Source organism: Rhipicephalus microplus, unplaced genomic scaffold, assembly GCF_043290135.1.
Source record: "Rhipicephalus microplus isolate Deutch F79 unplaced genomic scaffold, USDA_Rmic scaffold_15, whole genome shotgun sequence".
Classification (NCBI taxonomy): Eukaryota; Metazoa; Arthropoda; class Arachnida; order Ixodida; family Ixodidae; genus Rhipicephalus; species Rhipicephalus microplus.
The window spans coordinates 11,406,808-11,431,791 of record NW_027464588.1 but is presented as its reverse complement, the minus strand read 5'-3'; the positions used below and the strand labels follow the sequence as shown (position 1 = coordinate 11,431,791).

General features: G+C 46.5%; 1 protein-coding gene across 5 annotated transcripts in view; it reads right to left on the bottom strand.

Annotated features, from left to right (window-relative positions):
- LOC142784684 (uncharacterized) overlaps positions 1-24,984 on the bottom strand; it is a 285,299-nt gene that overhangs the window by 25,783 nt on the left and 234,532 nt on the right. For 4 of the 5 annotated variants that reach the window (XM_075883160.1, XM_075883161.1, XM_075883162.1 and 1 more), the window contains 4 exons: positions 24,589-24,684; positions 23,062-23,194; positions 19,921-20,153; positions 14,334-14,551 (listed from right to left, as the gene is read on the bottom strand). In XM_075883160.1, coding sequence (XP_075739275.1) covers positions 14,334-14,551; positions 19,921-20,153; positions 23,062-23,194; positions 24,589-24,684 — 680 coding nt within the window. The remainder of the gene's footprint in view (positions 1-14,333; positions 14,552-19,920; positions 20,154-23,061; positions 23,195-24,588; positions 24,685-24,984) is intronic. The other variant, XR_012888726.1, reaches the window with a different exon arrangement.

Below are 24,984 nucleotides of genomic sequence, written 5' to 3'. Positions count from 1 at the left end.
GAAGCCACAAACCACTCAAAGAATTTGGTGTGTGGTGCCGTGTGCCATCAACGATATTCCTTTCTCCAAAGCATTGCCGAAATACGCTGGAGTAGCCACACGGCGATTGGAAGGAGGTCTTTTTGCGTTTCCTTTTGCATTCATTGTACTGTTCGTTCTTTCTGCTTTTTCTGTGTTTTTAGGAAACACTAAACCTTCAACTGGAATTGCAAGTGCTTGTCTTCATTGTTTATGTGTTCCTGTCTTGCTTTGCGCTAGGCCACTTTAGCAAAACTGGAAACCAACTAGCCTGAACCGCTAGTATACTGAGCAGTAAGCCCCGCCGTTACAGTGGCAGCAAGGAATTCAGGAGCCTTAATTTCTTTTCTTTTTTTTGTCAGAGACACATGCTGACCGGTGTGTTCGTGCAGGATTAGCCATAGCGCGTTACAAATAACAGGGTTAGTGGTGATACATTGCTTTTTAGGTAACTCAGTAACGTACTCGTTACAACTTCAAAACCTTAACAGGCAAAGTACCTATGTTAAAGTGGTGGTCCCACTCCAACAGCACTGGCTCCGCATTTTAGGCACTGCTTGCCGATGCACTACGCTTACTGCACTCATTGTATCGATGCGAACTGTATCCACTATAACACGAATTTGTGCTCCTCTGCAGCAGTAGAGCGACTTTTCTCGTTCGCAAGTCTTGTGTTGAGGCTGAAATGACGATGTCTAGATATTGGCTTATTTGAAAAGCTACTGCTCCTCAAGTGCAATTGACGTGCTAAATGTTTCAACAAACAGACTTGTATTAAATAAAAACATACCTTTTCTTGACTTGTTTGTTTATGGTTCCAGCCCTCCGCTTGAACTATGCTACTTCTAGCATAGCTAATAGTGTTGCCTCCAAGTATCCTGATTTCGGTGTACAATGCATGTGACTTGCTCTCATACAGCATAGTTTTCTATAGCAACTGATATCTGTAAATATGTGATTATTAACGATTATTTGCAGTGTAAGCCTCTTTGTAATGCTTTAATGGAACTCGAACTACGGTGACAAAATAATGAATAAAATAAATGCGCTGTGCATTATAAATACTATGCTGCAAATAACAAATGTCTGTACGAAGTTTGACTATCCCCGACATAGAGAATAGCGTTTCAGTTTTTGCAAAAGTATTTCTGAAATAGCCCGTTACGTCAATTACAAATGTATCTCAGTATCTGTATTTTAGGCTTCTGTAGAGGTCGCCATCCTTCAGTCATTTAGTTCGGCTGCCACTAGCATGTGGCGCCCCTGAGATTGCATATATTCTGCCACGAATAAAGTGGGAAGCCTTTTTCCGTTAGCTGAGCAGCTGTCGTGCGTATCGTCTCTCTCCGCGGGCACGGGCCGCTCGTGCTCCGGCACGCTCGCGCGGCACCAGTTACAAGACATGGTGTCAGAAGTGGGGTGCGTAACGCCCCCTCATCCCCGAACTCGCCCGTACCGCACGACGATGGCCCTCGACGGAGTGGCGCCGAAAAAGCTCAGCCTCAACCTCCTGCCGCCCGCACCGTTCGACTTTGTGAACCCGGGAACCTGGCCAGCATGGCTCAGCCGCTATGAGGACTACGCCGTCATTTCCGGCCTGACTCAAGCATCCGGCGGCATGAAGGTACGCTCGTTGTTGTACTGCATGGGGCCGGAGGCCCGCCCACTTCTTGAGACGTTCTCGCTCGACACCGCATCACTCGCCTCATTTCAAGCCGTTGCCGCCAGCTTCACCGACCACTTCGTGCATCCGACGAATGAACAGTACGAGTCGTCGCGTTTTTACCGGCGTGTTCAGTTACCCGACGAGAGCGTCGACGCCTACTACGCCGAACTGTGTAGAATGGTGAAGCGGTGCAACTATCCGTCAGCTGAGGTGGAGCAAAGGCTTGTACGCGATAGATTCGTCGTCGGCCTCCGCGACTCGTGCCTTTCGGACCAGCTTTGCCGGAACGCGAAGTTGACGCTCAAAGAAGCATGGATGCAGGCCCGTCAATCAGAAGACGCCGACAAAGAAAAAACGTTGCCTCAAAACTGCGCAGAGCACTCCCGCGAGCTACACCTCGACGCTGTACGAGATAAGAAGTTCGCCTCTCGCCGCCGCAACTACGTTAAGCGGCCTTCGCCCCCGCGGAAAGCAGAGCGCTCCTGCCAGCCGTCAACATGTGAATTCTGCGGCCGCGCGCCACATCCACGTTCTAACTGCCCTGCTCGAAACTCCGTCTGCAACTTCTGCGAAAAGAAAGGACACTTTGCGGAAGTGTGCCACGCGCGGCAGGCAAAACAGAAGCTCGGCTCCATTCAGCTACACGCTGTCGGGACGCTCGCCGCGGCAAAGTTCGTCGAAATCACCGTTGACAACTACACAGCGCAGTTCAAGGTCGATTCCGGAGCCGAGGTGTCCGCCGTTTTGAGCGACTTCCCTGCATTGCAGGCCAAGCTCGACCCCGTCAACAGCCTGCTCACCGGACCTGGCGGTCAGCCGCTGCGCGTGCTGGGTTCGTACATGGCGAGACTTCGGTGGCATGAGAAAATGAGCTCTCAGCGCTTGTACGTGATCCAGTCTCTCACCGCACCTCTTCTTGGACTGCCGGCGCTTCAAGCTCTGGAAGTTGTAAAGTTTCTCGACGAACTTCAGACTCCGAAAGCAACATTGCGTGCTGAGCTCTTCCAGGGATTGGGCACCCTCAAGGACGAGTACACTATCCTTCTGAGACCTGGCGCCGTACCCTTCTCCCTAAGTGTGCCTCGCAGGATTCCCATCCGGCTACGCGGGGTCGTCCGTCACGAGCTTGACAAACTGGAGGAAGGAGGCGTGATCCGCAGGGTCGACAACCCAACCCCGTGGTGCTCTGGTCTCGTTGTAGTACGGAAAGCCGATGGTTCCTACCGGCTGTGCGTTGACTTGACTCGGTAAAGAAGGTTGTCCTTCGGGAACGCCACATCCTACCAACGGTAGAGCAAGTCCTTGGCATCCTTGGCGACGCAACAGTTTTCTCAAAGCTGGATGCAACAGCCAGTTTTCATCAGGTTAAACTATCTGCAGACTCCCAAGAGCTCACAACGTTCATCACCCCATTTGGCCGATACTGCTTCTGCCGGCTCCCCTTTGGCATCACCTCCGCGCCTGAGTACTTCCAAAAACAGATGGCCAGGATCCTGGAGGGCCAGGAAGGAGTCGCCAATATGATAGACGACATTCTGGTCTTTGGGCGCACCCGCGAGGAGCACGATCCCAGACTGAACCAGGTGCATTCTCGCCTTGCAAAAGCAGGCATCACGTTGAACCAAGACAAGTGTCGTTTTGGTGTCTCCGAAGTCTCCTTCCTAGGAGTCATCGTTTCAGCACAAGGCATCAGGCCAAGTCCAGACAAGGTCGAAGCAATCAAAGCCATGGGGGCTCCAACCGACATCGCAGGTGTCCGGCGACTGCTCGGAATGGTGAACCATCTTGCCCGGTTATTGCCTTGCATCTCAGAGGTCACAGCTCCCATCAGAGCGGTTCTAAACAAGTCTGCGACTTTGGTGTGGCAGCATGAACAAAATGCTGCATTCGAGAAAATCAAGGAACTCCTGACATCAGACCGTTGCATGGTCAAGTACCATCCATCATACGCCACCACAGTTTCGGCTGACGCAAGCTCATTCGGACTGGGCGCAGTTTTGCTGCAGACACAGCCCTCTGGAGAGCGCCGCCCAGTTGCGTTTGCTTCGAGATCAATGACCGAGGCAGAGCAGCGTTACAGCCAGACAGAAAAGGAAGCGTTGGCAACAACATGGGCTATCCAACGGTTCGACGAATTCGTCCGCGGCATCACCTTTGATGTTGAGACAGATCATCTATCACTCGTTTCTCTCTTCGGCAAGATGGAGCTGGACATGCTGCCGCCTCGCATACAGAGCCTCAGGTTAAAGACCATGCGATACCAGTTCCGAATGCTCCACGTGCCAGGAAAGCTGTTAGCTACGGCAGATACCTTGTCACGCATCACCCAAAAGGCGTCCCTCCCCCTGGACACCGTGGAATTGTTTGTAGCTCAAGTGGTCAGCGGCATGTCAGAAGCCTTGCCACTAAGCCCAGAGGACGTGCGACAAGCACAAGAGTCCGATGGCGAATGCAGAGCCCTCACCTCCTTCTGCCAGAATGGTTGGCCACAGAAGTCCAAACTGCCACTGCACCTCTCCCAGTATGCCTCAGCAGCAGATGAGCTCTCTGTCTGTGACGGTGTTCTACTGAAAGGCGCCAGGATGGTCATCCCGCATTCTCTTCGGCCGGCTGTTTTGACGCTGTTGCACGAAGGACACCAAGGCATCAACAGGACGAAAGCTCTCGCTTGAGAGTCCATTTGGTGGCCTGGCATTTCGGCAGAGATTACCTCTCTGGTAACTAACTGCGAGCAATGTGCTTCCACTCGGGTGAACCTTGCAGAGCCCCTGGTCTCCACGGTCCTACCTGGACGTCCCTGGGAACTTGTCGGCATGGACCTGTTCCACCTCCGCAGCCAGACATTCATCTTGGTGGTGGACTACCACTCCAGGTACCCTGAAGTTGTAACCTTGAGGAGCACAACGGCTCAGGCAGTCATTGACGTTCTCAAAAGCATCTTTGCCCGGCATGGGATTTCGCGAAAAGTCAGATCAGACAATGGTCCACCGTTCTCTTCACGCGAGTTTGCAGCATTGGCGGCATCTTACGGCTTTGACCACGTCGCCAGCAGCCCGCACTATGCGCAATCGAACGGAGAGGCGGATAGAATGGTCAGGACCATCAAGGAGTTGTTTCGCAAAGCAACAGACCCTCATCTGGCCTTGCTCAGTTACCAGGACACCCCCGGAGTCGATGGCTTCAGCCCGGCCCAGCTCTTGATGGGACGACAACTCCGAACCAAAGTGCCGAAACAGGACTCCCAGTTATGTCCTCACTGGCCGTCGAGGAAAGACGTGAGGAGAAAAGATGCAGCCTACAAGCAGAAACAGGCCGCTGACTTTAACAGGCATCACAGAGCTCAGGATCTGTCACCGCTCCGAACAGGCCAGTGTGTCTGGGTACGACTTGATCAGGTCAAAGCTACAGTGCTTAGCCCAGCACGCCGACCACAAAGTTATGTCGTGGAAACGGAGCAGGGTGGCGTCCTACAACGCAACCGGCGTCACCTAGTGCCTTTTGCACCTCCTGAGCCAAGAGTGGAACCACCGCCGTCTGAGGAGCAGGAGCCACAGCGAACACTGCCCCCTCTGGAACCCCAGCGAACTACTACAGTGCAACCACCCGATTCCCTTGGACTGCTCCCTGCAGACAGTGACCGCAGTGATGGTGTGACACGAACACGTAGTGGCCGCCGTGTTGTGCCTCCAAACCGCCTGAACTTGTGATGTGCAGTGTCTGGCGTCCTCCGTCTTCCGTCTGGTCTTCAAGGGGGAGATGTAGAGGTCGCCACCCTTCAGTCATTTAGTTCGGCTGCCACTAGCATGTGGCGCCCCTGAGATTGTATATATTCTGCCCCGAATAAAGTGGGAAGCCTTTTTTTCCGTTAGCTGAGCAGCTGTCGTGCGTATCGTCTCTCTCCGCGGGCACGGGCCACTCGTGCTCCGGCACGCTCGCGCGGCACCAGTCACAAGACAGCTTCCACACTGTGTATTTCGATATCTGTATTTCGGAACACTTTCGGGCATCTCTGCCCAGCCCTGGTATTAACTGCATGTAACTCCCTGAAAAGATGTTTTCACTGCAATAAAAAAAAGGATAAGCCGTGAAAACACTTATCCAGAAAAAATCCACACTGCCGCAAGGCCCCACTTCAACAATTCAACGTTATATGAACATATTGCTTTTGCGTCGATTCATCATTTTTCGAGTTTAAGAGCTTGTTATACCAACTTATGCACTCTAACTGCAGGAAGTTTTAATAAAACATAACATATATTGCAGGTTACCACTTGCATTCTACCACAAGTCAAATACTACGACTATTCAAAGTTGTTTCCACATCCCTTGAACAAAAAAAATATTGGCATTTGCACAAGACTTGTTTCAGCTTTTAAAAAATATTGTGCACATTGGGTAGGTCACAAAAGATATGCCCGTTTTTTTGTATGTATTATATATATACTACAGTTAGACCCCTTCATAAGAGGCAGGCTCCGGGCATCAATTCCTTTTCGAACGAGATGTCTCCCTCAGAAGCAGGAGACCTCGTATGCATTTTCTTATCCCCCGTATTTTACTATAGGCATACTGCTGTCTCTTATACCGATTTGTCTCTTATAGCAGTGTCTCTTAAAAAGGTGTTTGACTGTATTTGAATTAGATTGAAAATTATATGACCGAAATCGCTATTCCATACCTGCCAAGCTCAAGGATTGTAGGGGGGGGGGATATTGCACTAAATTATGTTCCCCCATTTCTTTAGCACCAAAAGAAAACAACAAAAAACATTGGAAAAACCAAGAGTAGGAAGGGCGTACCAATCACCAGTGGAAACATTGGCTTTGCGGTCTTAAAATAGCTCGGAGTGGCTGAACACGAGGGTAGGGTTTCCCACTAAGGCATGAGTCTCAAAGGAGGAGTGCAAATACTACCAAATTTAGCATCATCAAAACAACTAGCAAAATCTATTCTCTTCAAAACAACTCACGTATATTTTCCTACAAGGCACGTGAACAAACGGGATGGTGCAGCAGGCTGCCATGAAAGTGCAGGTCAGTGCTTTGCTCGCTACTAGATTACTTTGACAGGAATGCCAAAGCACTTCTCGCCTCTTTTACGTCTTCACTGCTTTTGATCTACCTCTGCGTTACCCGCGTGCCCTCGGAGCTCGTAGATCGCTATTGCGTTGCTGTGACCGTGGTTTTGAGCGCGGCATTTGCGGCAAATGGTAGTTACGTTTTTAACCTGCGAGCGCTGGCTGCGCACATGCCTTCAAAACTATTTTATGAGTCGTATCATGCTATCTATGATCGTACTTGCCGCAACTTTGTTCACAGAGTTAGAGCAAAGCAGTGTTCCTTTGACTAGTCGAGCACTGAACGCGCACACACTTTCCGAGTTCTGTCAGTTACGTTGTCGCCATAAATGGTTGTGTCAAGAACGTCCACAGTTTTGGGCCACAGCGATTGTGGCAATCACAACCACACCCACTGTAGAAGGCAGTGCGTGCGCTGGTCGCACACATACTTCTCAAGCTTCGAGCACGCTGCTCTTGGCATTCGTTCGACAGTTCCAATACTGTTCTTATCAACCGCTACGATTAAGAAAAGTTTTTGGAACGTATTAACTTAGGCTCAATGAACACCGTGAAACTTGGCTGGGGAATTTTGCGAATTCTTTCTGCCGCAGTCTTGCAACATTGAGATTCTACTGTACGTTTAGATGAACGCCTCCTAAATTAGTTTATAATAAAGTGCAGTGGGTTTCGCAAAATGCCTAGAGCGCATTGACCTGCATTTTGCTAATGCAGCCAGGACATGCACAGAAATTTTAATTCCCGGGATATCTTCATGACAACTGTACTAAAGGAAGAAACGGTCGAAATCTGAGAGTCTCCCGTACAATCCAGGAGACTTAAAAGGCATGCAATTCACTTCGAATTTATTTTGAACCTATAATTCACTATTTGCACAAGCCTACCAATGTGGACATACCGAGGTCACAATTTGGAGAAGCAAGATTTAACAAGGTTAGGCCCACTGCAGATGTAATCAGTACACACATTACCTGACTATCGTGGCCCAAACACTGTCTCATAAACAACCAACTTTGATATTGCGAAGTACATTTTAAGGAAGAAACATTTGCCCCTAGCAGCAGATGGGTGAGCAAACAAAAAAAAAGTTTGCCGAGCTCTTCGCAATGACGATTATACATTCAAATTTCAGGCAAGGTGGGCCCAAGCATTGCGATAAGTTCTCCGGCAGCTTAATGTCAAGAAATGCTTCGCAAGCACATCGGCTCTTAGTATTTTTTGCTTTTGTGCTAGTGTGAACATCTGCCAATTACACTTTGAGGCCCGAAAAACAACAAACCTGCATTGAACAAGTAGTGTCAACACAAGCTGGAGGGAGAGGGTGTGCCATAAACTCTTTATATGCTCACTGCAACTTCTGAGCGTACAACGAGGTTTAATGTAAAGACATTTCTGACCTGAAAGGTATGTAGGCAGGCACATGAAACAGGCACATAAGACCATGACATGATAGCGGCAAACAAAGGTCAAAGCAGTCTACAGACTAGTATCGGGGCTAGAGATGTACAGTATGGTCCACTCTTGGAGAGAACACGGCAACGTGTGGCTGGCTGCCCACGTGGCGCAAACTGGCGGAGAGATTTGTAAACACAGCGCATGCGCCTGGAAGTGAAAGGGTGGGGTTTCGGCGTTTCGTCTGCTACTTTCTACTCCAGCGCTTGTAGTGTGCTGGATACCACGCTCGCTTTTCCGCGATGCAATTCATGTTTCGTCAGCGCGCAGAAAAATGTGCCATTCGTTTGTTGTGCTTTCTCGGCAGCTCTGTTGCGATTCCATTCATGGCCACAGCAGTCAATTTCAGAATACAGGTGAAATGCAAAAAAAAAAAAACTATACGCCAATAGTATTCAGAAAAAGGTTAAGAAAACACGCTTTTCGAATTACTTCAATGTATCCCACTACGGCGGGACACAAAATTATTTAATTATTGTGGATAGCAATACCCAGCAAATGTTGGTTATAACTCGCATTGCATTTCATTTTTTTCGTTGAGGCGAAAACGCTGAAAGCTACTTATTTGGAACATACAATAGCGTTCACTTTTCCCAAAATCATTACGTTTAACCTACACACGCGCTGAAACGCGGTGTGTAGGCCCACTGCGGGGTAAACAAAGAAAAATTTATTTCTAAAACCTTTGTGACAGACAGGTCGAGTGAGGTCAGATCAGTAGCCTCGAAACATTTAAATAGTGCAAAGGTAGTGAAACACATCTTTGCCCTGCGAAACGCAATATAAAATGTAGATCTGTGTAAGCAAAATAGGACTACGCGTGACAGAACTAGGCACCGCAAAAGATTACATTCGTAATGCTGATGATTACGCTGGTAATGAGAAAGTGGCCTTTTCGCGATGGCAGTGACAGCACACTGGCTCTATTTGGTGTACAGCTCGGCTATTCGAAGCCTTTTATCGTCAGATACTCTAACCATGCCACTTTTGAGAGCTAGCTCGGCCGAAGATGCGATCAGCGAGTAATTAAACCCCCAGCTCTGGAATTCTGTTAAACTGATAAAAAGCCCATCACTCGCGTAGCGCGATGTTTGTACTCACCAAAAATGTAATTGTAAGCTTTCTAAACGCTGTTCTAACCAGCCAGCCGCTTTTCATAACAGACATGAAAATCGATGGTCGAAGACGCGAGCAGAGCAATCTCGTCGCTAGCGCGCGCCAAGCGTAGGGCGGGGAAGTAGCAGACGACACGGGTAAGTACCGCCCTTGTGATTAGGCGCGCATGCTCTGCTTTTCAATACCTCGCCAGCAGTTGGCGCCCCGCGGACCGCCGGCCACGCGCTCATGTGTTCCCCCTAACAGTGGACCGTACTGTTCATTTACTGAGGTACGTTATCATTCGGCATGGCCCAACTCAACGAAAATCTGGCAAAAGGAAACATGACTTTTGCAGGAAACGAAGTGAGAATGTTTTTCGCTTGAACACAACCAGTTGTGAGGACAGAGCATCCACAGTGATAAGAACTGTCTGTCTGCTGACTACTGTCAGAATAGCGCCCACGCAACCAACCAGAGTACCTACACTTTTTACTGGCGGAGCCTCTTTTGTTACGCGTTGGCAGTATACTCAGCAGAAAGGCTGCAAGACTCAGGTTCACGTCGCATACCCCTGTACTGTGTACTGCCTTCATAAAGTTCCAAACGAATGCAGTGCATTATCCAGGTTACACTGCCATCATTAAAGTGAGCACAGCATAAGGCTAGCATATTAACACACAAGTGATTTACGCTGGAGTTCACCAAGACTTCAGGGATGTATTTCAGACACAGAAATGACATCAAAAAATTTGATGTGACAAGATGGCCAAGGAAAACTTCAAGAAAAAAAAATAACACCAGGTTTCCGCGAAAGGCACAGTCACAGCGAAAGCTAGATGAGCGGTTTTTCAGAGCCTTTTCTAAACACTCATTGGGCAACTTCTGTAAGCACACTTGCCTGATGCCCACTACGGGATTAATAATAAAAATTTTAGGGTAGTAGGCCGGCATTCGCTACGCTATTTTTCATCATTCTTCTGAGAAGCGTGGTATTCAAGAAACTATTGCGAGAAGTTTTGTGCCAATTGTTCATGCAGTGGCTGACAATGATGAGGAATTATGCCTGAAGTGGGTATGCGCCCCAGTTCATAGCTGAACAAAAACAAGCTTTTGTAATGGGTCGAGCACCAGACGACCCACTCTTTATGCTATTCGCATTGTGCGACGACTGCTTGTTATTTCACCGCATTGAAACGCCTTACAAGTCGTGTTAATGCGATTGCTTTTTCGACATCAAGCCTGCCTAAAGCAAGTTCGCCAGCAAGTCCCAAACACCGGCGTGGCTCAGTGATAGAATACTTGGCTGGCACCCAGTGATCCGGGTTCGAGCCCCACTGTGTCATTGGTACTAGTTTTTTGTTGTTATTTTTTTGTAATATCGCACGATGTGGTTGCGGGCAGCGGCGGCGGCAGACAACTGCGGTGCTGCGCGAGACTGGAGTTGTGATTTCATAACAGCTTTCCCTGTAAAAAGGTTGCATCACTGGGAGTCGGACTTGCAACTCCTGTGTTCACGACAAAATATGCTGGGCCCACCGCACGATCATACACCTTGCAGGCTTTTTATATCTCGCACTTTACTCTCACAGTTCTCTTGGTCAACAGTGAAGTTATGCATCATAAATATGGTGTCTGCAGTGAGCTCTTGCAACACGTTGCTACGCATCCATCCTACACAGTGCATTTTCAACAGCACAAATGAAATTTTGTCAACTCCATAAGGCACTATACTGTGGCGACCTTAGCCCTAGCCTCAGTTTCGTTTGTAGCACCCATCCATACCAAAATAGCTCTGCCCTGCTTACACTTGCCTAGAGAAAAATCGTTGCTGGGCTAGAGGAAACGTGACACGCATAGCATTTCCATTTAGTCTGATCGTGGTGTTCAATAACTCTTGAACATACTGCAGGATGAAGTCATCAGCTTATTAATTTCTGGATTTAATCAGCAACACTCTGGATGCTCTTTTGACTGCTACACCACTTACTCTGATTATGCTTTCACCTTCAACTACTACACCAACCTAAAGGTTTGTTTAATCATTGTAGTTGTTGGGATAGACATGTATCACTAAGCATCAACTTGGGTGCACCCATGTTAAATGATGCTACAGCTGACATCACCTACCGTATTTACTCACGTAACGAATGCGAGTAAATTAGAGCACATTAGGCGTGCATTCATTATGTAGGGTAAATTTCATGAAAACATTTTCAGGAAGAGCAAAAAATGCAGTAATTTAAATAAGAAAAGTTAGGTCGCTTAACCTTTCGCAATTGACATATGCGTACACTGTTTGGAAATAGCTTCTTTGTTGCACTTTACTCATCTTCGACTATCTTGTGCAAGCTGTCGCCACACTGCTCGCACAAGCCATAAAAGCGTATTGCGGGTATCTTTTCTCGTAATCGTTTAACCGCAACAGTGGTATCTGCTGTAATCTCTAGGGACGCCCAGAAGCGCGCACGACGCACTTTGCCAACTTCGCGGCAACCTTGCACGATGACCCTGACGATGTTGTTAACATTGTAGCAAGTAACCAACAATGCAGCAAGCTACCCCTGAAGCAGCAAAAAAAAACGTCGATAACAAGATTAACGACAAAATATGACCACCGCAGCCTCGCTTACACATGAGAAGTTCCTGTACACGCTGATAATAAGCGACGCGAGAATCGAGGATGCTACATTGTTGCAGAAACTGTCACGATTTTTTCTGGATGACAAACGATTTTTCTGGTTTTTCAGAAACCTGTGAGGCGATAGCGACGAAGGACCCTTTGTGACAGCAAATCCCGTCATCGTCGCACAAAAGGCGCGCGCACATAGTCGGTCTTTAAAGCTTTGTAATTGCAGGAAGTGACCGTCGGTTGGCACGACACTTTCGCGACCTTTGCTTGCAGTGTGCCTATCAGCTGCGATGTCTCTACACTCTCACCATTCTTGAACCCTGCTGTGGCGCACAGATTGAAAAGACATGGTACGTGCTGCCCACAAATAGAAAGAAAAACAATACGGCTCGTGGCAACGGGCGAAGGGAGCGAGCCGAGGAGGTCGATGGGGGTCAGCATAATAATAAAAAAATGGAAGACATCGAACGGGTGAAGAGGCGCCAGGTGTCGGTTAGCAGGACTGCAGTGGATGAATGTAGGGGGTGCATTTATTACGCGGGGGAAAAAAATCCTAACTTTGACGACTGAATTTGTGGGTGCGTTTATTTGGTGAGTGCAATCATTACGCAAGTAAATACGGTAGACATTCAATTACTTTTGTGGGGACACATTCTTAAATTTTTTGTTATATATACCGATTCCTAGGACAGAAGGGACTAACCATGTCTTTAGGGGCAAAGCTCCTCTTAGTCTAACCTTGTCCTGCGTCAGGCGTAGCCGGCAGTATCAGACAAGCATAGAAGGCACTGGGTTCGGGCTAGTTGGTACTGATTCAGAGCTTATGTAAGCGCTAAAGGCACATACATAAAACGAGCGAAGGACACAGGACAAGCGTTTGTCCTCTGTTATAGATCAGACAAAAAGACAGAGAGACGGACAGGTGGAAGCATGGATGAATGCGCAGACTGATGCATGGACGGACAGACAGATGCACAAATGAACGCACGGACAGATGGATGGATGGAAGCATGGACAGACCGAGGGACAGACAGACAAACAGACGAATGCTTCGCCCTATTCACCATCAATCACTCCGTAGATATGCTGCAATTATTTTTTTCCGTATTATATGTCTAGAAAAAATTTTTGATGCATGTTTCCACACATCAATGAAAGACCAAGTTTTGAGTTTCAGAATGAATGCATTTAGAAATAGTCACCGACGAATTTTTCGGACTCCAAAAATTGGAACTTGTTGGATTTTTCGGGCTTCACGAATGCGCCAATGCATATACACGACTGATTTTTGGGACAAATTTATGTTACGAAATTCGTATTTCGAGGTCTAATCGTTTGTTTAAAGCTGTGCTGCTCGATTTTGAAAGCCACCATGTTAAGATTTTTGTTTGCTTGGTTGAGTTTGGCTTGCAGTGGCTAGTTGTGTGGCCTTAAAGATTATAAGCGTGCATAATCTTTCAGTTTCAGAAGCCATGCCTCATCTTCCTTGGCGAGCATAACAGCAAAACTTTTCTTTTTCAGTAAGCCTTATCATCGTCATTAATAAGCCGGTATTCTGAGCGTTTGTTTTTCTGGTCCTCATTGTGCATGTGGTCGTGTTGGCGGTGTGCCAAGTGGGTTAGAGCCGTCGTGCGCGCCACATGCTCGCTGCTGTTCGCGATTGTTCAGTAGCACTCCGGTGGCCACGGTGCTGAGCTACTGGCCTGGAACATGCGAGTTCAATCGCGGCCATGACGGTAGCGTTTTGATGGTGGAGAAATGCTGGAGGCTCACGCACTGTGCGGCGTCAGTGCAGGTAAAAGGAGCCCAGACCGGGTTGTTAAATCCCACCAAACAGGCAAGACATTGCATGCATCTTTTTGCGAGCAGCATCAAGTCTTGTTTTCATCATTCCATGGAGCCATCAACTTTGCCACCAGCAATGGTCGGCGGCAGCGATTACCAACGCGCTTGCCAACGATGCTACAGTAGCCCCGATAGAACCTAGTTTGCTCACCCCCAAGAACAGCATGAAGCAAGGATTTCTGGGTATTTTCTTTTAGGCTTTTCTAATCTAAATGAACTTCGTTTTCACCACTTTGTGACCATTTGTTCAGACTGTTTGGTTTTTCAGACTATTCCATGGTCCCTATCATGCCTGTAAAATCAGTGGGCGAGAGTATTGTGGACATTGCTAGCTGCCTACCAATGAACAGGCTGCAAAGAAAGTGCTCGCGTTCACCATCATGCTAGGATGTGTATAAAAGCTTTAAAGACGCACTGGTACTGCGTGTTTGGCAGGCTGTTAGGCTCCTCTGAGCAACTATTTTTGATAAGCATTTGACGCATGCAGACTACTTCAAAAGAGATCATCAAAAAGAATACAACTGTGGCACACAAAAAACACAACTCACGAGTGCAGTTGTCCCACTCCCTTTGTCGCTTGTCTCCGTGCACTCCAAGACAGTACTCAGGTGGCCCTTTTGTTGCGACGACAACTTCAGAATCGGGCTCAGTCTTGGCTGTGCCGACAATCCCGCGAAGGCAGTGGCCAGTGTCGACGGCGAGGACGCAGGGGTAGTCTCCACAGCTGGAGGTGAGGATATGTGGCCGCCAGTCGACACTCCTGACACTGAAAAGAGTAGTAAAAAAGGGGACATCAGTGCAGCTGCTATTTGCCAGAGGCACTGTGAAGATGTATTTAGAAAAAATGGCAGACAAAAAAAAACTTCTCACTGCACATGCAGCGTCTGCGTAGCCATTATGTTGAACTTTAACTTTACGACATTTGGCCATTTGAGCCCAATCTAGCTGGCAAGCATTAAAATATCAAAGTAGGCCCATACAGTTGAAACATGAAGTGAAGTCTCAAGTAAACTGAATTTACCATGTTTACGTGACAACATGCTGACTTACGAGATTTAAACTTTAACATATGAAGAGTGGGTGAGTAAAAACTTTATTGAACATGTCCGGCGTCATTGAGCAGGGGGGGCTACAAGCACCCCGGCCTAGGTGACGGCCTCGAGTCCTTGGACCCGGGCGGCATCCTGGGCTTGCCGGACGGCCCACAGTTGATTGACAAGGTCGTGGCTGAGCAGAGCCTCCTCCCATCGCGCCTCGCGGTTCGAAACTGCCATGTCTACCGGGTTCGTAGGGGACTGGTGCGCGTTACAGGTACATATGAAGATGCAAAAACAATTTTTGGAACTCGAAACATTGAACGCCAGCAACAACAAGACTAATCACAAACCTAAAAGCGTTTTTCACAAGGAGACCTGGAATAGCCACAGAAATCCTGGAGCGAGCCCTTGGATTGCACCAAGCCAAATCTGCCAGTGAAACATGGATGCACCGCGGAGGCCGTTTTGCAAGTTGTTTACGTACAGGTCACTAAACCAGTTCCTGAAATGATTCCCTTTTCAGCTCTCTGCGTTTCCATGGCAAACTTGTCGCCTCTGCAGAGCGTGCATTTCGATTGCACTGTTGACGGAAAGCAGGGATATAGTTTTCATGTGTTGCGCTGAAAAATGTAAAAGAGCACACGAAGATTTCTGTGGCTGTGTGTCTGCTGCTGCTGGGCGTGCTCATCGCTAGACCGCAGTTCCTTCACAGCAGTGAACGCAGCCATTTTGCAAAGCTCAGCCCATGCACAATGACGGAAGTGACGTACGCTGCTCCTCGAACTTCAGCCCAAATCTGTAACTTGGCGGGGAGCAGCGAGAGCAAGACCGCCTCCGTGCAATTGCTCTGAAACTGCCTTAAAAAAGAGCGAAACCACAACGAACCTACCAGCAAAATCCAGATTAGTCGCAATGGAGCAAGAAAACCTGCTCCGGATCTAGCAGTGAAACGCGCCATAGGATACTGCAGTGTGCTTTCAACATAAAATTTGCTTTCTGGCTAACTCATTGGATTCTGTTCTGCAGCTCTTTCAAAATGTCTCAATAAATTTTATTACATACCACTGTGTTCATACAGACACCATAAGGTTGATAAATGACAATCACAGACGTCATAATTAATGTAATCCTTGATTGAGGGGCCTCCGTACTAATAGGCAGTGGCCATTTGTTTGAGGGGTACTGGTAATAGTAATTGTCGGAAGCGCCACTGGCTCTCGCATGTTTTCATTCAGCTGTTGTGTGCTACCGCTGTTCCCAACAGTCGAGCTTGACCATCATGAGTGCCATCCTCGCCCCAAAAAACTGCACTCGTTCACAACAGTGCTCAAGAAGGCTGCCATTCTCTGCATCGAAGAAGCAAGTACTGCACAGCAAGACGCAAGTTTGGAGTTTTGTAATGGCTGGTGTAGCACCGTTCAGTAATGGCTGGTGCGACAGATCATTGCAAATCATGCCAAAGGATGAGGCTTTAATGTGCAGGAGTCTCGATGCTTTTCGCAGCCGAGAGCTTCCAGCATACGTGACCAAACTATGCGATCTGTCAACTGGAAACTGTTAGAAATGGGTGCTCGATTAGGCACGCGGCGCTGACTTCAGACGGCCTAGTGAAGTCCAGGCGCTGGCGGTTCATCTTGACACATTTAAAAAATAACCATCAAAAGATGGCATGAGTACGCTTTCTCGGCCCCCTGTAACGGCAGGTGACCAAAAGCAGTCTCTGATCAAACTCCGGGCGAAGTCTCGAAGCACCGTGAAAGGAAGGCCGATACAAAGCTGAGCTATGCGATAATAAATAAAACTAGCGAGGAAAAAAAAAGCCAGGCATGTGCGAAATGCGCAGCACAGTCACACCGAAAGCTGGAGGAGTGGCCATTAAGAGCCTTTTATAAACAATCTTTGAGTAGCTGCTGGAAACCCACTCGCAGAATATATGCGATAATAAATAAAACTAGCGAGGAAAAAAAAAAAGCCAGGCATGTGCGAAATGCGCAGCACAGTCACACCGAAAGCTGGAGGACTGGCCATTAAGAGCCTTTTATAAACAATCTTTGAGTAGCTGCTGGAAACCCACTCGCAGAATACCCACTACGCTATAAATTTTGTGTAGTAGGTTGGCATTCTTGATCACTTTCTCGTGGCTCATACCCACAGTGGGAAATTGGTCAGGAATTTGTTTGTAGCCTAGAATTCGTGGCTCATACCCACTCTGGGGGATTGGCAAAGAGAACAAATAGTTTCATATGGACGATAACTGCACTATTGCTTACAACAAAAAAGGGGGAAAAAAGTAAAAGGAAGGCAGTATATTAAAAATAGAAAACAAATATTTCTATGCCATCCTTCCTCATTCATCGGAGAAGAGTGGTGCCCACTACGCACTTGCAAGAAATTTTGTGCAATTTTCTGATGCTGTGACTGTCGATGATGAAGAATTATGCCTGAAGCTTGAGTAATAGGTTGGAGCAACCGACATCTCAATCGTTACGCAATTCACATTGTGCGACACCTGGTTCTGAAGCACTTTATTATTCATATTAATGCCATTCCTTTCCCGACATCAAGCCTGCCTAAAGCTAGTTTGCAACAAAGTTCCAAGCAGCAACGTGGCTCTGTGGTAGAATACTGGGCTGGACGCAGGGTACCCTGGTTCGAATTCTACTATGCCCTTGTCTTTTATTTACAGAGTGTTTTTTCTTCTTCAGCACAATAGTGGTTGTGGACAAAAGCTGTGGCAGCGCACGCTACCCTTGTTGTGATCTTGTAACACGTTTCGTTGTAAAATCTTGCCTTTTTTTTCGCTTTGGCTGTGCTACGTACAGACAAATCACGGAAAATACACTCCAACCTCATTATAACAAAGAGGCATTTTACATGAAAACAGGTTAGCTATAACCAAAAATTTGTTATAAAGGTACATTCTTAGCACTATTTCTATTGCAAGAATATCCTTCATTTACTTCGCTATAACCGATATTTCATTGTATCAAGGTTTGAGGGTATTTGCAAATCCAGAAGCGAGAGGATAAAAGCAGGCGGTGGCAGAGAGAGTAGGTGAGCAGGATAGCGACACCAATGAAGAAGTTAAGCTGATCAAGCGATTCTGGTAGGGTAGTCAATCGATCTGAAAGAATCGAAGGATGACACTGAGAAAACAGTGAAAAATTGAGAAGTGTCGCCAACAGGCCGATAGCAGAAGGGAACAACGAATATCAGCGCTGGAGTTTGAGAGAATGTTCCGTGAAAGAGAAACATTCGCGATACGTCTCAAGAATTGTGGGCTGGATACACTATGCAAATGTTCAAAACAGTGTTCTTCAATGCAGGAGATTTCATATGTAGTGCGATCACTTTGTTTCCGTTGTTTTAAACACCATCTGAGTTACACTGAGAGTTACGAGTAGCTGTTTTTCATAACTGAGAGTGCAGGTTCGTGTGATGCTTGCAGCCTTAACCGAGATTGTATTTTGCTTTAGGAACTCTCTGCTCTGAATGTCTTTGGACAACAACCATCATTCGTTGCTGCCCAAAAAGGGCCTACCCTAAATTGTCTGTGCTTTTGTAGTGCATGCAGAAGGGGTCGGTTCGTTGGCCTTTGGTACCTGTCTGGCGATTGCTTCCTTATAAACAGGATCAGTGACAGTAACATACAAAATATCACAAGAACTTGTGAGCAGATCACAAGAGCTTGGGAGCAGGAACACCAAAAATGTTTCAATGTCACTGGGGCCAGCAATAAAGTATACCTGTGGTTTTACGTTACCACGATATGGTTACGAGACATGTCGCTGTAAAGGGCTCCAAAAATTTTGACCATATGATGTTTCTTAACACGCACCGACATCACACAGCACACTGGCTTCTATTTTTTTCCCACTAGAGCCTCCGAACTAACGTTTCATGACTAAGAGCTGTCTTGACGGCTAATGAGGAAAGTAGCAATTTCTGCAACCAATACATTTAAACTTTCAGGGCTTACGCCATAAGTGTATGGCATTGCATTGGCTTTTGCTTGCGCATCCGAGCGTGCCTCTAGCGGTGCAGCTGGTTTATTTTCATCATTCGTGTGCTTTTCGCTTCTTGCGCCGACAAAACTGATGGCTGTGTGGTGTGTAATCTCTTAAAGAGTGACGGCTTGTTACTTTCTCTTTCATTGCTCCCCGGGGTGCCATTACATCTGTATCTGTGTGGCACTACATTACACAAAATATGCCGCCCTGGTTGCGTTTCCTGTTTTGGCGACTCTGAAACGCTAACTCTTTCTTGCTGGCATCAAGACGAATAATTATTATACCTTTTTCACTTGTTTTCACTTTTTTATAGGTGCACGACCATAAAAATTATTTTCCGCACACTTACTCACTTCACTTACGCTATTAAAGTGTGCGCCAGTTGCTTTGCTGCTTGCGAGTCTAGCAAAAAAGTACTCTGGTATGCCTGTTTTTGTATGTCTTCAAGGTATGTTTATCAAAAGTAACTTAGTTTCAAAAAAAAATCATACGAGCTTTTTTTTTCAGGATTTTGCTTGATGCTTTATGCTCACTCAAAACAATAGGAAATTTTTTTAATATAGAATAGCCCAAAAATTTAGTTCAGGAATAAAAAATAAACATTTTTGGAGGTTACGTAACAAAAAATTTGACCCTCACAGAGTCAAACTTTTATTGCGAAATGTGCACAAGCTTTCCTTTTCAGTTATGCGTATGCTTGCCATCGTACAGCTGAAAAAAAAAACACTGTTCTATATTTCTCTGGCAGCAAGGCCTGCAAACTTGACACCTCGGAAACACAGTCTTCCATATGGACACCATGTTACAGGAAGCTTATCAAACAGTAGACTTGTCAGACAGCACCTAAACGTACCAGGATGTTCCATTCAACAAGAGTTCCATTTACCGGGCGACAAACAAGCGTGTAGAATTCAGGTACGAGACCAATGATACCAGAGGCAGTTTCAGTTAATAAGCAGCAGTTCCATTGAACAGATTTCTCGTTTACTGAAAGCCTTCTGTAGTTTGTTATACAGACCATTCCGCGATAGTGAAGCTTTAATTGTTCCACAGTGTCCATCACAGTCTATAATTACTAGGATGCTCACCCGTGCTTGCCGGAGACTCGGCTGTTGAGACTGGTGACACTATGTGTGCACTGTAATACCTGGCCATCTCTTCGTGGATGATGCGCCTGTAGGCTGCCAAGTCTGGGCTCGGGAAAAGCGGCACCGTCGGTGCTCGAGCACTGGGTATTTCTGTGGCGCCCCCCATGTCCTCGCTATAGTCAGACTCGTCCGATTCACCATCTTTGTTACCTTCAGGCTCCTGTTCTAATCTCCTGCAGCAGAAAAACGAAAGTGTAAACTGCAAACTGAAACTTGAAGAAGACCCTTGCACACCAATGTTCTTGCAGCATCCGCTATCCGATGCTCTTCGAATTACGGCATACCGACTTGTTGTTTGTACAAATAAGGATAGATTTCTGCCACGATTCAGTTAGTAGTTGTGGTTTTACACAAAGAACCACGATACTGTTATGTAAAACGAGATGAAACATAACTATTTGTGAGTGTATTTACACAGATCGATGCAGAAGGAGAACAGCAAGCACAGCAGACAGGCCACTCTTTTTAAATAGTCTTCTGAACACAGAATATGTCCGACCCAGAGTGTCAGAATGGTTTAGGTGGCGTGACGGCGCATTGTAACAAGGAGAAACTGGAGACCTCCTTCCCTTTCCCAAATGACCGTGGGCATAACATTGGTCATTTCAAAGCATCAATGAATGCCTGTTATAAGCCCCGTGTTAAGTGCCCCTAGGCCATAATTACATTATGAATCAGCGGAGGGCCCCCTACGTGTCCGTAGGGCAACACGCGAACCTACCCAGCTGTTCACTTTGTTGATGGTTCTGCTGCTGATTATGGTTAAATATGCCCGAGGGCTTTATAATGGGTGCGCTTTTAGAGCACCCACTTTTTGCTCAATTCACATATTTTCATGCCTGGTGAGACTGTATGCTTCTGCTATGCAATATATGAAGCGTAGGCTCTTTCCCCTACATGACATTGATATAGTGCTTTTTTTTTTCCTGAGGCTATTCCGACAAATATTGCGACTCTGTGGTAGAAAACTTGCTTGCCATGCAGACAGCTTTGATCGCCACTTGGACCCTGAAATATTTATTTTATTTGCATCTTATTCTCTCGGTCACAAATAAAGCGATTTTTCACTTGCAACAAATGACTCCGATGTCCTAATTTCTGGAGAACGAGCTCTCTGAAGTTATCACATTAAAACTGGCCTCTACTTCTTGGCACGTGTGCTACAATTAAACAGCAGGTGCTGCCCACTCACCTCCTAGTGAGCTGGAGTGCTCTATTAAACGCTTAATACATAACCCGGTCTGCCACATATAGGTCGTTCGGTCACACACCACTCCCATTCTGCAGGTAACAGTGAAGTGTTTTATGCAGAGAAAGAGCTTGATCATTTTTTAGGCACGAGGCTTCTTCACAGCACCACTAAGCGAAGCTCCTAACACCAGGCAAGCGTGCCGAGCAAAACAGCAGCTGCGCGGGCGCAGCGGCAGATGGCGCGTGCACTCACTTACTGAGTCGCTCGCGCCACTATTCATTGCTCTGATGCCATCAGAGCAATGAATAGTGGAACGATGAATAGTTGCTCTGATGCCATCAGAGCAATGATGGCATCAGAGCAACTTCATTGCTCTGATGCCATCGTACGCACAAAAAAAGCGCACGTCCGCAGGGCACTTCCCAAAAATCGCACAAAAAAAGCCTTTGTCATCGGGCTCGGTATCTGTATAACGAAATCCTGTGCGAACGTGCGCAGATTGCGACACGCTTATTTCGTACAAAAAAATGCAGGCCATTATCCAAGAAATGCAGGCACACCGAGCACGTCAAGAGGCTGTCAAATAACAAAATTGGCCACCACACCTCAACATCAGTGCTAACTGCCATTTGGAACGAGAGTTTATCTAGTGAACTTCTGGGCACAGTGGCCGTGTATGCAATATACTTCGATTCAAGAACAATCTGTCTCGAATCGATGGTTTCTTGCAATGAGGCAAAGCACGAACTGAACACGCAGACCTAGTGCTCAAAAAAGCCTTTCCCAGTGCCGACGACCACGCAGAGTTTGAATTGCGCGGGACGTACAAAGGATCACATGCTTGGCAACGTGCCGGATTTCGGAGTAACAAACAGATTCTGCAACCCGCCAAAACCGCAATACTTGCTGAGGCTGAATCTCTTCGAGAAAAGGCCAATCTTGCACTGGACCTCTCTCTCTTGTGCACGTGCGATCCCTTCCAAGTAAACCGACGAATGTCCCCACCGCATCACCGCCCGCCACCTTACTGCCTTCTAGAAAGCCAGCAGAGAGAGCGGCAGGCACATAGTCGTTTGAGTCCTACTTCTAAGAAGCTATTTGTCCACGAAACACCTGCTGGTTTTTAAAGTGCATAGGGGCTTTCACTGAGCATTCTGTCAGCACGAGGTCATGACTTATTGCGCACGTGCACTATTCTAGGAGGCAAGTTGGTGTGATTCCAATAAATCAGTCTGTTACAGATGAGTTCTGCGTAAACCCGCAAGGTAGCGGAGGGATTAAGAAAGGAAAGAAAGACAACCACCCAATTGCAGCACAAAGCCACAAGAAAATCTGTATGGATTTCTTTGAAAGAAAAGCTTCTTGGTTCCCAAAAAATTCGTCCTGGTGCGAGATTCCAACTCGGGACCAACGCCTTTACGGGGCGGTCGCTCTTCCAGGAAACTAGCCATTGGCACCGCGAGAGCGAATTCATCGACAACAGAACAGACAACAAATTCATTGACTTTACAGAATAATGTCTTAACTACACCTCTTCTCTCAAATGTTGAACAAGTGTGTGTGTGCACGTCTGTGCATGCGCATGTGTGTGTGTGTGTGTGTGTGTGAGTGTGTGTGCGCTAACCATTTGGATTTTAGAATGTTTGCAACTGCACACTCAAATCCCCTCAAGATCTCGAAATATTTCATAGCATGCAAAGGCATTGCACACTTACTTTGCAACTTGTCATTTTCTCGACTGTCACAGAAAAAACTTCCCTAACCAACTAAAACTTACTACGCACGCAATATTCATACAATACACACACGCACATATATATATATATATATATATATATATATATATATATACACACCATTGGGTGCCAAAACAAAGATTTCGAACATACTCCGTAAGGTGTTCCGGCAATAATTCCGGTAGAACAAGAGGAGACACATTCCTCGTTGCACGCCTCCGCCTCATGGTCACATTGACGGGAAGTGTGAACAGCTCAGGGCTGTCACTCAGTTCGGGTGTGCCAGCTGCAAGTGGATATAGTATGACTTTTTGCATATAAACAACACCTCTAATGAAAACCCGCCAATAAAAAAACAGTTTCACCGCAAGGGTGAAGCAATGAATGCGGTGACAACAAATGGCGTTATAAGAATTAAGACTTAGCAGTGAACTTGTTTTGAATCGAGTGTTTTAATTCCACAAAGCAATCGTTTAAGGGAATATGGCTGCACCAGGGCACAAAGAAGTTTTTGTGGTGCGTCATCTCAACATGAAGTACATAAATGGCAGGAGCACAGCATGTAAAAGGGCATACTAGTCACTTGCTACGTCTTCCGAAAAGGTGTGTGCGCAACAGCACTTTCAACTGCGCTCTTACAATCAAAGTTGCCAACTGCTGCTAAAGCGAAGCAACGCTGTCTGCTAGGAATGAAACTACTGAAGCAGTCTAGTCATAATGCCCTCGGGTCAATAGCTTTCGCCACAACACACCGAGACTGGGTAACAGCTGCACACCACTAGAAAAGCTACAGCCCCACCGTGCCCCCTGCTAGCACCGCCTATAGTGCTCATTGTACCTGCATTTTTTCTCATTCGAAATAATGTGCATTAAATTTATTCCAAATTCGTAGGATATCGCAAGAGTTTGAGGGTGTGGAGGAAAAACCCGACGTGAAAACAGCTCAATTAGGGGGAAGGGGGTACTTACTTCATGGTGTTGAACATGATGTGGTTGAAGAAAATGCTGTGTAGGTCATCTGAGTTCCCTTTGCAGTGGCTCTCTCTTTTGTTAATACTCTCGTACCCGAATTGAAAACCTTGTTCGAAAGGTTCAGAGCCAATCACATTTTTATATACTTTTGCAAGTGTGCTAAACATTACCGAGGTTATCCGCAGACATGGCAGAAAACTAACATGATGCATGCCTATAACATGATGCATGCCTATACATTTACTTCCATGAGAGATAACTATAGAGACATGAATAAAAGCAGTAAAATGTCCTTAACCTTTATGGCTTTGCCTGTGAAACGCCATAATATAAAAGAAGTATAGACTCCTCGTTGCTCGTATGGTTGTGCCAGAGTAAAACCACACAAGTCGAACCGAGGAGTCAGTCAACTTCATGTTTCGAGTCCAAAACTATTTTTTGGCGGAGTTACACAGGAGACATCAGAGCGGTACTATTTTGAAGGATGTCTTGATTGCACAGGACAGTTTTATCGCTCTCAAGTACTGGCATTATCGAGACTAACACTTGCACCTCGCCCTTATTTCTTGTGGCTTTTTTTTAATATCAAGAACTTTGTGTCCCACAAATAAATTTAATCGCCTGGCCGTGCTCACGCCTTGATTTGGAACAGCCAGAAACAACAGCACATGAAAAACTGACACTACGAGAACCTTACGGAGTACTCACAGTAATGTGCTGGCGTGTCGGGGATCGGAAAGGCCACTATTTTCTTGACGTCGATTGTAGTGCTTACCGGAGAATCGAGGTCTGAAGAGCTGTCATCTGAATGGAGGGATGAAAACCACACAGGAGTCTCGTTTCATACCCAGTTATGGATGGTCTTGAATAAAGACTGCCTTAAAGGCTTAGCAATATGGCTCTGTCACCAATCGAAAGTCGATAGAGGTGAACTACACTAAAAACTCTAACACTGGCATTATGAAGTATCAGTTATGATGAAATAAATTAAGAGTAAACTTGCAATATAAAGAGTGTAAGGAATGCACCTTTATAACGAATTTTCTTATATTACAAACTTATTTTTTGTGTAGCATGACACTTTGTTGTAATTAAGTTTGAGTA